The 11,972-nt window shown below is 40.9% G+C and overlaps 3 protein-coding genes across 3 annotated transcripts in view; 1 reads left to right on the top strand and 2 right to left on the bottom strand.

The window, feature by feature from the left end:
* Nucleotides 1-565, bottom strand: part of acads (acyl-CoA dehydrogenase short chain) — a 6,933-nt gene extending 6,368 nt beyond the window's left edge. The window contains exon 1 of the mRNA XM_031878080.1: nucleotides 489-565. Coding sequence (XP_031733940.1) covers nucleotides 489-516 — 28 coding nt within the window. The 5' untranslated portion in view covers nucleotides 517-565. The remainder of the gene's footprint in view (nucleotides 1-488) is intronic.
* A 1,498-nt stretch (nucleotides 566-2,063) lies between these two features.
* crybb1 (crystallin, beta B1) lies at nucleotides 2,064-5,863 on the bottom strand. The gene is made up of 6 exons (XM_031878081.1): nucleotides 5,827-5,863; nucleotides 5,468-5,613; nucleotides 4,493-4,611; nucleotides 4,230-4,362; nucleotides 3,872-4,014; nucleotides 2,064-2,469 (listed from the first exon to the last, which is right to left on the bottom strand). Exons 2-6 carry the CDS (start codon nucleotides 5,588-5,590, stop codon nucleotides 2,292-2,294), a joined length of 696 nt encoding a protein of 231 aa, XP_031733941.1. The 5' UTR covers nucleotides 5,591-5,613; nucleotides 5,827-5,863; the 3' UTR covers nucleotides 2,064-2,291.
* A 3,836-nt stretch (nucleotides 5,864-9,699) lies between these two features.
* On the top strand, nucleotides 9,700-11,718 carry cryba4 (crystallin, beta A4). The gene is made up of 6 exons (XM_031878076.1): nucleotides 9,700-9,724; nucleotides 10,072-10,115; nucleotides 10,402-10,520; nucleotides 10,608-10,749; nucleotides 10,954-11,096; nucleotides 11,475-11,718. Exons 2-6 carry the CDS (start codon nucleotides 10,077-10,079, stop codon nucleotides 11,620-11,622), a joined length of 591 nt encoding a protein of 196 aa, XP_031733936.1. The 5' UTR covers nucleotides 9,700-9,724; nucleotides 10,072-10,076; the 3' UTR covers nucleotides 11,623-11,718.
* Nucleotides 11,719-11,972: the final 254 nt, after the last annotated feature.

Raw genomic sequence — 11,972 nt, 5'->3', positions numbered from 1 at the left:
ATATTGTACTCTTTACTGTACTACATCTCAGAGGTACATATTGTACTTTTTACTGTACTACATCTCAGAGGTATATATTGTACTCTTTACTGTACTACATCAGAGGTTCTACTTTACTGTGTCTTTGAAGGCAGCATTAGCTCACTAGTTAGCTTCATGCTAACTAGGTGAAAGTTCACCCTCATTATCAGCCATGTAACTGTGAGAAACATGTTTAACGTTAACATTTAGCTTCTCTTTTCTTTTGACAGTAACCAAAGCTGGCCAACATTAATGTGTTTAGTGTTTAATTATGCATATTTATATTGATATACTAGTGTATGTACTGGTTACATAGCAAGCTAAGCTAACTAGGTTTGATAACACTCTGGTATTTCCGGTATCTATCCACACGAAGCAAACATATGCTAGCCTAGCTAAGGCTAGCATTGTCTTTGATGTATGAGTACTGGCTCTTGTTATAATGACTTGTCTCCTCGTGTACTCACCTCTCCTAGCTCCTAACAGTGCAGCCATGGCTCCTCTTCTTATTGTCGGCTTCACTGTTATGAAGCACACCGCTGCGTTCTTCTTCTTCTTCCGGTTTTACGGCGGTTGGGATCCTTCTTTATTGGTGCATTACCGCCACCTTCTGCTCCGGAGTGTGGATCAGACACTAGATTTAGTAGATTTACAATCTTTACCCCAAAATCAAATCAAATAAATGATAATAATAAGAAAATAAAAATAACTAACAAGCAAAGAAAGAAACAAAAAAAAAGAAAAGAAAAAAGCACTCTGACCATCACCCCTGTGCCGTATCCCTGCATTTCAATCACACATCAGATCATGAAAACACAAATCTTTCTACTAAATGCAGAAAGTTGTTTGTGGTCCTTTTGTTGTTCAGTCTACAATGAACATTTATTTAAACCAGATGTTGAATCAGAAAACGAATCAAATATAAAGCTTGAGTTTAATCTGTGATCCGTCTTCACTGTTTACATGTTAAACAAAATCTCATCAGTCTGATCGGCTGCAGCGTCCAATCACATGACTGATGAACAATGAGGGGGCGTGTCGGCCGTTAAAAGACTTCCTGAAGTCTGTTCTCTTGGGTCCTCGCTCATGGCTCCTCAGAGATCCCTCCTCCCTCCTCGATCCTCGCTCCTCAGAGCAGGAATAAGAGCTTTGGGACGGCCGTCAATATGGCGGCGCAGAACACCATAGCGAGGATCGAGGAGCGAGGAAATGATGCTCGCTTGAAGAGGTTCTTGTACTTACGGAGGATGTATAGTGGACATTTAGGAGGTTCTAGTGGGCCTTAAAGAGGCTCAAGTGGTCATTGAGGTGGTTTCAGGGGTTCCTAAAGAGGTTCTAGTGATCATTGGGGAAGTTCTGCCCCCTAAAGATGTACTAGTGGTCATTGAAGAGGTTCTAGTGCTCATTGAGGAGATTTAGTGGTCCTCAAAGAGGTTCTAGTGGACATTGAAGATGTTCTAGTGGTCTTTTAAGAGGTTCTATTGGTTTCTAAGGAGGCTCTTTAACTGATTCTTATGGTCAGTGAAGAGATTCTAGGGGTCCTTAAAGAGGTTCTAGTAGTCATTGAGGTGGTTTAAGGGGTCCTTAAAGAGGTTCTAGTGGTTATCGAGGTGGTTTCAGTGGTCCTTAAAGAGGTTCTAGTGGTCTGGCTATTTATTTATGTATTTTATCTTCTATATATATAATTCTGCTGACTGCATATCCCGATGCATAATGTTTGTTTGGGTCATTTCATTATCTGGCACTATATACGTGATATTGCTGTATCTTTAACTAAAACAACTGGGCCATACATGATATCCCATATTTACTGAGTGAGTCTGTAATTCTACTGACCACATCCCGTATGATGTTTGTGTATTATTGGTAACCCTACACAATAAATACAGAAAATGTAAAAAAATAGCTGCAACAGCAACATAAAACTGAAAGTAATGAAAAACTTGAACTTTCAGGTCACAACAAAGCAGCTACACACCATCAATCCTGCAGGAACATCATCCAAACACTGTCAGAAAGAATAAAGGTGATCTAGCCACAGGGAGGTTTCAGGTGTTTCACAACATGTTTATTTTTTTAGCACCATAAAAAGTCAGTCAATGTTTGTCCCGTGTATATATATATATTTGCTCTCAATCTGTCTTTCCTCTGGGATGGAGCAGCGGTGGTGGATGATTTAGGAAAGGAGGCGTTTTTTTTTTTTGAGAAATAAAAAGCTGAGAGGGCTGCGTGGCGTCCACGGAGCCGGACAGGGTTCCAGCGGGCGCCATTCACTTGCTGGCGGAGGTGAAGGTGAAGCATCCTCTCTGGTGGAACTGCATGTCCCTGATGCGACGCATGGACTGGATCTGAGGCTGGAAGGCACTGAAGTCGTTGTAGTGTCTGTAGTCACCGCACTCAAACAGGTACTGGTAGCCTCTGTATCCGGGGTACTGGTAACCCACCCACCTGAGGGAGACACGGAGAACGTTAGGTGTCACTTTAATCTCCTCATGTGGAACAGTCTGGCCTTTTCTGTTTGCTTTATTGATCTGTGGTAAGTTATTATCAGTTGGTATTCCTTTAAATGATCCCATGACTAGTCTATTCCTCTCTCTCTGTAGGATTAGACTAGACTAGAGGTCCTTTAAGGGGTTCTAGTGGTTAGTGATAACATTCTAGGATTCATCAAAGAGGGTTCTAGTGGTCAATGAGGAGGTTCTATGTGTCTCTAAATTGGTTCTAGCGGTCATTGATGATATTCTAGGAGTCTGTAAAGAGGTTCTAGTGGTCAATGAGAACATTCTAGGAGTCTGTAAAGAGGTTCTAGTGGTCAATGAAGAAGTTCTATGAGATTTTATGAGGTTAGTGATCATTGATAACATTCTAGGAGTCTATAAAGAGGTTCTAGTGGTCAATGAGAACATTCTAGGATTCATCAAAGAGGTTCTAGTGGTCATTGAGGAGGTTCTATGGGTCTCTAAATTGGTTGTAGTGGTCATTGATGATGTTCTAGCTGATATTCTCCAAAACATTGTTGTAGTCATAGTTGAGGGGGTTCTAGGGGTCTTTTAAGGAGGTTGAAGTTGTAATTGATGTGATTTTTAGGGGTCCCTAAAGAGGTTCATGTGGTCCTTCAGAGGATTGATAAACCCCAGGGATTTGTCAATTGAGGAGATTCTAGAGGCCATTGATTAGATTTGAGAGGTCCATCAAGACGGTTTAGTAGTCCTTTAGGAGGCCATAGAGGTCTAGAAGTCCTTTTAGAGGTTATGTTGTAATTGGGGAGGTTCTAATGGTCCTTTAGGAGGTTCTAGTGGTTAATTAGGAGGTTCTGATTGTCATTGATAAGGTTCCAGTGGCCAATGAGGAGGTTCTATGAGTGTTTAAGAGGTTCTAGTGATCATTGATGATGTCATAGTGGACCTTTAGGACCTTTTAGAGATCCTCTAGGGGGCTGAATCCCACCATCATTATTCAAACACAGAAGGAGGGAACATCTTTTTGAAATAATAACGTTCATCCCTCCATCAGCGTTCCACACATTTATAGATTCAATAACAGGGAACTCCGAAGCTGTTTCTGGAGGGCTGTGGTGGAACAGCTGTGTACTTCACTGTGAGACTCTGGAGGTCATAAAAAATGTCTAAAAATACACATTTGTCGACAAATAAAAACACCCGGCAGTCAGCTTTAAGCCTTGTGATGACTCTACTTCTCATGAACAACGACAGTGGAACTCTGGAGGCCTGCAGCTGCAGTACAGAGCCTCCACTTTAGATACATATATATACATAGATTTATGTATATATATGTATATATATATATATATGTATGCTCTAATGAATTGATGGTGCTGGTGTCTACTCACGCTCCTCCTGGGACCCTCACGCTGCCCACTCTGTCACAGAAGCCATGCGCCCAGAGGGTGGGCACGTCATCCTCCTGGATCTCCATCTTGTTGCCCTTGAAGTCGGAGAGCTCGTACAGGCAGATCTTGTGCTCCATGCTGTCCTGCAGGGAGGAGATTAAGTGTTAGCTTTTATTGTTACACGTGTTCATGTAAATGAGTTATATTTTTATAATCTAAAGGGGGGCAGTGTTGGTCTGGTGGTGCCACAAAAGCTGAGTTTAAAATGTGCTAAAAAAGAATCTAAGAAAAGCAAACTTCTCTCTCGATGCGATTATTAGTCCATGGACAGAAAACCTCTCAGGATCTAATTTCTTACCATGCGGACGGGCCTGAGGGACATGAGGCAGTCGCTGCGGTAGGAGTTGCTCCAGGTGTCCCAGCGAGGATACTCTCCCTTCTCCAGGATGAACATCTCCCCACGGAAGTTAGTCTGCTCAAAGGCAACGAAGCTGGAGAAGGGGGTCCGCCGGGCGGGGGGGGGGGGGCACAGAGGGGTTGGAGAGGACAGGAGAGAAGAATTAGAGGACAGACGATGGTGAAAATGTTGTGATTGTAATCACAGAGTGTGTGTCCACTTACGGGCCGCACTCCACAATGATACTACGCACTCTATCCATGCCACGGTCACACACGTTCATACACTCATTCTGGACCTCGATCATCCGGCCCTGGAAGTTCTCCTGGTCGAACATCATGATCTGCACAGAAGAGGTTTCACACGTTACACCGGTATCATGAAAACATGTCCCAGCAGAGTATACTTCAATGACAAGCTAAATGCTAAATGCTAAATGGATAGACTTTCTAAAATTCTTTCCAAGCACAAACTCAACTTCCTCAACCCTAAATTGGAAGAATAATCGGTGGGAAGTGTATTTACAAAAGTATTCTCCTTTTCTACTCTGTACTTCTACTCCACCACATTTCAGATGGAAATATTCTACTTTCATTACTCCACTGGTTTTATTTAACAGCTGTAGCTTCTTAAACAAGAGATCAAATATTCCGGTTGTGTTCTAGTTGCGTCATGTAATGGTACATAAACAGTATATATAAAGAGTATATAAAGTAGTGTAATGTTAGCTCCAGCTAAACAGCATTAAAATGATGCATGTATGTCAAAGCAGCAATAATACAATCTGCAATATTATAACACTCCTCAATTATCTTTTCTGCATAATGAGTCATTTTACTTTTAGTATTTTTGCACATGTGGTATTGCTACTGCACTTTTACTACTACTACTACTAAGTAAATAATGTGAAAACTTCTTCTTCTACTGTCTGTTGAATCCACTTCATTAGTTCATTTAAATAAAATGAAACTAATCCAAACTATATGAAGCAATAACCTGAAAGTCAAGCTGCCTTTAAAGGGTCTGCTCACTCAGATTAAATATTAGTCATGTATAGCTTTAAAAAAACGGCAACGAATCTCTACAGAAACAAAGTTCTGATCGACTTTAAAAACAGAGCAAATAAAACCAAAAACGATCTGCCGTGTGTCTGGATGGGACGAACTGTCCCTTTAAATAAAACCAGCAGTGACACTCACTCTGTAGGATCCCATGCCGGGCTCTCCGGTCTTGGTGGCCTTGCTGGTGGCGGCTGGAGCGGGGGCTCCCTTGTCCTTGGCGTCGGTGCCCTGGCTGGAGGCGGACTTGGCGGTCTGAGACATGGCGAGAGGGGCTTCAGGAGAGTCTGGGTGAGAGAGATTGGGGGGATGAAACAGAAATAGAAGGTGTCAACACAAGTGACAAGGAGACAGTGGAGGTGTTGACGTGGTCAGAGGGCTGGTGTGTTTATGGGATGAGGATTAAAACACAAATCTGCTGTTTTTTATGTGGGGGGTCATGGGTGGACAGGGGGGCCCTGGACTTCTGGTTCTGGTGTCTGCGGTCCGTGTGTCCTTACCTGCGTTAGTAAAGCTTGCAGTGCCGTGTGGGAGGCTGGCTCGTGCTGGTGCCTTTTAACGCTCGACCCAAGCTTTTATACTCTGGCAAAGGCCAAACGTGGAGGCTCACGACACAAAAGAAAAAGCCCCTCGTCATCACAGTCGGCCCGTGCCAAAGCCAGCCGGGTCATCGCATCGCCTGGAAAACGCTGCCCGGCCCCCTCTGGCCAATGCCGTAAGCGTTTTGCTGTCAAAGGAAACCACTGACCGATGCATTCCCCCCCCCCACGCCCATCATCATGTGTTGGGTTGGTAGGCCATGTAGAGAGGAGGAATGCAAAAGGTTCAGAGGGCACAAAGAGGTAATCCCTTCTCTCTCTATCACCTACAGGGAAAGCACATGACATATCTCTGGAAACAAAGATATTAAAATCAGCCGTCCATCTGAAACAGAAAGCTTATTGGTGTTTAGGAACCACAGCGAGAAAATAAAGCAAATAAATGGCAATAAACACACCTGGTTATCATTTCTACAACAGTTAAATTGTGTCTTGTTGTGTTAAATGGATCATTTAAAAGAATACACAAGAAAAGTGTGATTTAGTTTTAGCTGCTCGACAGCTAATTAACCTAAAAGGTCGGGCTGAAAAATTGATTGACATTTAGACGTTTCTCTAAAGGGTGAGAGGAGAAGATTTATATCAATCTCATGTCTGTGTGTTGGCTGTAGAGCTGGAGTCAGGAGGCGGTTAGCCTAGCTTAGCATAAAAACTGGAAGCAGGAAGGAAACAGCTACCTAGCGACGAGCCTGATCACACCTGAAAACAGGTCAGTTAAGGGCTAGTTGGTAAACCAATGTAGCTGAGGATAGCTAACTGCTAGCATGCTAGGCAACCGGGAACATGCGACATCTCTCTGAAGTGCTTTCTGTTTCTGCTTTTACAGGATTGAACATGAAACAATTCAATAAAGAGTTGATGACGGGAGAAAAAAAGCTTTCGGTCGCTAACGAGTCAAAAGTCTAAACTATTCCTTTACAACAAGCTAACGTAATGTTTAAATGCTATATTGTAGTGTAACTGTAGCACAACTAGAGCCATACAGTCCAAAAACAGTAATATCTATGTAATGTCTTAGCTAATGTTAGCCACCATACGCTAATGTTCACACCAGACTAAGTAAGACTGTAGCAGCAAAACTGTATTGAACTAAACAGTTTTATTATTTATGAACTCAACTTTTCATTTGAAAGATTTCCAAAATTTTAAAGTAGACTTTAAATCTACATCCATAAATATATATTGTTGCACTGTTTGAATTTTAAGCAATAAAACGCATTCAAACTGGAGGTGACTGGGTTCCAGTTCAACAGCTCCAGCTAGCTTAGCCACTATTAGCATTACCAGTTGACAACAACACATTATTTTGTGCATATAAACAGTGTAGCAACATGTTAACAGATGAGAGTTGGACAGTATTGTATTGTACTGATTTAATAAAGACACAAGTAAGACAGAATGAACTATGCTTATGAACAGCATAGTACTACAGTTCTTTTACTGGGCAGCCATCTTGGATTTTGGGGTCGTGATTCGTGGTGTTCTTCAGAATTTCAGAGTCTGAAATCCGACTTCCAGATGAAATTTCCGACCGGGAACTCAGAAATTCCGACTTTAAATGGAATGCAGCGTAACAGCCAGAGTCTCGCAGTCTACAAACACATTAACATCTATGTAATGTTTGATAGCATTAGCTAACGTTAGCCACCATAAGCTAATGATCACACCAGACCATTAGAAGACTGTAGAAGCAAACGTTTTATTGCAAAAGAACTGAATTTATCATTTGTAAGAGGAAGTTTTTTCTTTCAATCTACATCCATGAATATATATTGATACACTGTTTGAATTTAATAAGTATAAACCATCATAATTCCATAATTAAAGCACCACTGCAAACGAGGATTGTTGGTGTTCAGAGGTGAAATAAAGGTTGTGGTGGTGATGATAATTCTTGGATTGCAGACTGGATTACGTCTGGATTACATCACCTCTGCTGTAATTATTTACACTCTGGAAGCAGTTTGGATTAAAACGTGTTTGATATGTGCAGATTAGGTGTGAACTAATCCCGCTGTGTAATCTGTGTGGTTCCTGTTGGATTCTGTGCTACAAATCTGGCTGGAGATCAAACCGCAGTACTTTAGTATCAAAAATGACTGCAGTGGCTGGATAGGTGCGTAATAATTTACCTTTGAAATCTCTTCTGATAAAGGATGGCAATGTTACATTTTAGTTATTATCTATAAATCCCATGAAAAATCTCAATAGTGAGTTACTGGCTCTCAGCTGCAAACCCACTGGTTCCTACTGAAGATGTGAAGCTTTAAAAACACAAAGATATAGTTTCATTTTTGATTTGTTAAAACAGCTGCTACTATTTTTGAACAGCAGGAAATAGTGCATTTTTGAGGGACTATTTTAAGCGGCGGATGTTTACATTTTTTCAATGTAAGGTGTTATGTTGGTATAATAACTAAACTCAAGAAGAAGACGTCTATTGGCTTTGAAACCAACTGACCCCGTGACCCTTGCACCGACACAAAAGCCCCGGTGAACATTTCTGCTCCTTAACGGGAAGAAACATTTAGATGTTTTCTGACCTCATGACTTTTCCCGTCTCCACCATTTAACCATCCCGTCAGCTCAGGAGGCAGATCACTACACCGTGGAACTGATCTCCACTCACTGGTGATCGACACACAATCCCAATAAATGAGATGTAGTACAATAAAAAGTACAATATGTACCTCTGAGACGTAGTAGAGTAAAATGTACAATATGTACCTCTGAGATGTAGTAGAGTAAAAGTACAATATGTACCTCTGAGACGTAGTAGAGTAAAATGTACAATATGTACCTCTGAGATGTAGTAGAGTAAAATGTACAATATGTACCTCTGAGATGTAGTAGAGTAAAATGTACAATATGTACCTCTGAGATGTAGTAGAGTAAAAGTACTATATCTACTTCAAATACAATAATATTATATATATTACATTTTAAAAAGCTCTTCACCGAGATTTGTTTTGTTTACTTTATTTCTGTTTGTTGTTGTTGTTGTTTCGTTTTTTCTACATGCTTTGTGAATGAGAGAGTTCGTGATCTCTCTTACGGGCAAAATGTTTGACACACAAATAAAATACATGAAAGAATGAATATATGTCATTTTGACGTGAGTCCTTTTGGTTCATTCAGTATATTATGAGGATAATACTTTTGTACTTTTACTGAAGTCAAATTTAGAATGCAGAAAACTTTACTTTACTTATTTCAGAGTATTGTTGTATTACTTTTACTTCAGTAAAAGTTCAGAGTGCTTCTCCCGACTTAGAAAAGTAATGTTTTGATAATCTAATAATCTTTAATTGTTAATAATAATGTTTTGAAACGTGTGAAGATGTTTTTCTTTATTTGTCACATTTGATCATAAACTAAATATATTTTAGTTTTGGACTTTTGATTCATCACAAGGGCTTTTTTATTCATTATTTTAGAACTTTTTATGGAAGAAATGTGTTCCATAAGAAATATGTTTTTGATAAATATAATATGTCATTCAGTGATAGCTGCATCTTCCCGTCGTGTCCTTAGTATTTTCTCGTCTGTCTTATATTTCTGTGTCTCCATGTGTCCACTGTTACAACGTGATAATGTGGCGTCTGCACTTCTGCCCCGTCCACAGATTAACTACGCTTTTGTCGGGGAGCACAAAAAAAAGGAAAAAAAAGTGGCTCCTCCCCCGCTGCTGAGCCGGGGCTTTTAGCGTGGCCCCCTGCCAGGGGAGGCTTTAAAAGGGTGGGGGCGCATGGCTCCTCTCACTCTCACAGCAGGACAACCCAAGGGACACCAAAGCGAGGTGAGTCCCCTCACCGTCCCTCAGCCACACACACACACACACACAAACACACACACACACAAATCCCCCCCAAAAACACAGGGGCCCAAAGGCCGGTGGAGGCTCTCTGCAGCAGCAGCAGCACCAGCAGCAGCAGCGGGGGGACATGATAAAAAAAGATGAAGAACTTAATATAGATTTTATTCATTCTTGCTGAAGCTTTTCTAAAAACTTTTATAGGTCATTGAACGTGTCGTCTGCATAGAAACACATTAAGTTTCTCTCCTGTCGTGCTGTTTTAATTTAAAATGTCTAAACTTTTAGCTGTCAGAGTCTCATCCGTCTGTACTTTTTGTTCTTCTTTCCAGACAAGATGACTCACCATTGCACCAAGTTCTCCGGCCACTGGAAGGTGAGTCTGCATTTATGGAAAAACACAAGTTTCATATTTTAACCTCTCTGGAGGGAAATTACTTACTATTTACTAGTTTAAGTCATTTTTAAGAGTTTGTTTGAGATGTTTTATCTTGTCTTGAATCTCTAAATTGAATTATCTGGTAAAATAAAGCTAAATAAAATAAATAAGACTACTTAAATCTGTAAAACTACCTTTTTTAGTGTCTATATGTAGTTATTGTTAATGTGCATCAACTGCTTTATTTCTTCTAACACACATCTGCATTTCTTTCCTCCTCCAGATCATTGTCTTCGACGAGGAGTGCTTCCAGGGCCGTCGCCATGAGTTCACCTCCGAGTGCTGCAACGTGATGGAGTTTGGCTTTGAGACCGTGCGCTCCCTGAGGGTGGAGAGCGGAGCGTGAGTGAACTGCTCCAGCACATTCTAAGAATGTCCTGCAGATAAGAGGAGTTTTTAAAAGAGATTTGTGGTGTTTTTGTGTGACAGCTGGGTGGGTTACGAGCACGCCTCCTACCAGGGGCAGCAGTTCGTCCTGGAGAGAGGAGAGTACCCCCAGTGTGACGCCTTCGGAGGCAGCAACGCCTACCACATCGAGAGGATGACCTCCTTCAGACCCATCGCCTGTGCTGTAAGTCTGGTGTAGTTTTTAGCTTCAGGAACACTGTGTTTGCAGATTTGATGGATGAATAAAAAACCCTCTGGTTCCTAAGCACATTTAATTTAACTAAATATAATTTTATATTATATATCTTTTATATTATATATTATTATTTTCTTTTAGGACTAAAAAAACAACTCCTGAGTTTGTTCCATGTGTGTTTTTTCCCTGCAGAACCACAGAGAGTGTCGTATGACCATCTTCGAGCGTGAGAACTTCCTGGGCCGTAAGGGTGAGCTCAGCGACGACTATCCCTCCCTCCAGGCCATGGGCTGGTGCAACAATGAAGTGGGCTCTCTAAAGATCCAGTCTGGAGCGTAAGTGTAATTTTATTTGATGGTATTTTATTGCTTTATCTGGTCAGGGACTGTCCACATTAACAAAAACATTCCTGGAAACATATCTTTCATCTGTAGTCCCTGAACAGATGTTATAAAAAACCTAAAAGCTGAATATTTACCTTTTACAAAGCATGCAGAAGCAATGAAAGAAGATATAATATGAATATATGTATAAGATCATTCAGGACACTTTTATATTGTCAAGTACTCACACAAAAACACACATTTTATACATTTCCTTCACCTTTCTCCCACCAGCATGTTGAAAGAAATAAATAATCCTGCTTTCACAACAACAATCTGTTGCAACATGTCATCCTAACTTCCTCCTCCTCCTCCTCTTCCTCCCCACAGATTCGTGTGCTACCAGTACCCTGGCTATCGTGGATACCAGTATATCATGGAGTGTGATCGTCACTGTGGGGAGTTCAAACACTTCAGGGAGTTTGGCTCCCACTGCCAGACCCCTCAGATCCAATCCATCCGCCGTATTCAGCAGTAACGACCCCCCCCCCTCAAATAAACCCCTCCCCTCTCTCCCATGTGACCCTTCACCTCTGACCCCTGCTGCTGAATAAACTGTCTTTCTTAAACCCTACTGACGTCCACCACGTTGTCCTGATTTACTACTTCTACTCAACAGGTGCACTAGAAAACATTTAAAATGTAATCGTTTATAATATTACTGAGCAGTAAAATAATTTCAAGTAACACAAAAATAACTAAAATAATTATTCAAATCATTTTAATTATCAAGAAAAAAGGGCAACAATCTGGTTGTCAAATGAGAAGATCTGTTTTATTTCTCTCTTTTATATTATTGTAAATTGAATTGTTTTGGGTTCTGTTGGT

The sequence above is a fragment of the Anarrhichthys ocellatus genome, unplaced genomic scaffold, assembly GCF_004355925.1.
Source record: "Anarrhichthys ocellatus isolate YVR2014 unplaced genomic scaffold, GSC_Weel_1.0 scaffold160, whole genome shotgun sequence".
In the NCBI taxonomy this organism is placed as follows: domain Eukaryota; kingdom Metazoa; phylum Chordata; class Actinopteri; order Perciformes; family Anarhichadidae; genus Anarrhichthys; species Anarrhichthys ocellatus.
Note: the sequence above shows the minus strand (reverse complement) of the source record. Positions and strands in the feature narration are given on the sequence as shown.

Bases quoted from the DNA above. Each gene is read 5' to 3' on its own strand.
- crybb1 (XM_031878081.1), bottom strand. From the start codon at position 5,590: ATGTCTCAGACCGCCAAGTCCGCCTCCAGCCAGGGCACCGACGCCAAG. The intron at 4,363-4,492 runs GTAAGTGGACAC...CCCCTTCTCCAG, and splicing joins ATCATTGTGGAGTGCGGCCC to CTTCGTTGCCTTTGAGCAGA. The intron at 4,015-4,229 runs GTAAGAAATTAG...TCCTCCCTGCAG, and splicing joins CCCTCAGGCCCGTCCGCATG to GACAGCATGGAGCACAAGAT.
- cryba4 (XM_031878076.1), top strand. From the start codon at position 10,077: ATGACTCACCATTGCACCAAGTTCTCCGGCCACTGGAAG. The intron at 10,521-10,607 runs GTGAGTGAACTG...TTTGTGTGACAG, and splicing joins CTGAGGGTGGAGAGCGGAGC to CTGGGTGGGTTACGAGCACG. The intron at 11,097-11,474 runs GTAAGTGTAATT...TCCTCCCCACAG, and splicing joins CTAAAGATCCAGTCTGGAGC to ATTCGTGTGCTACCAGTACC.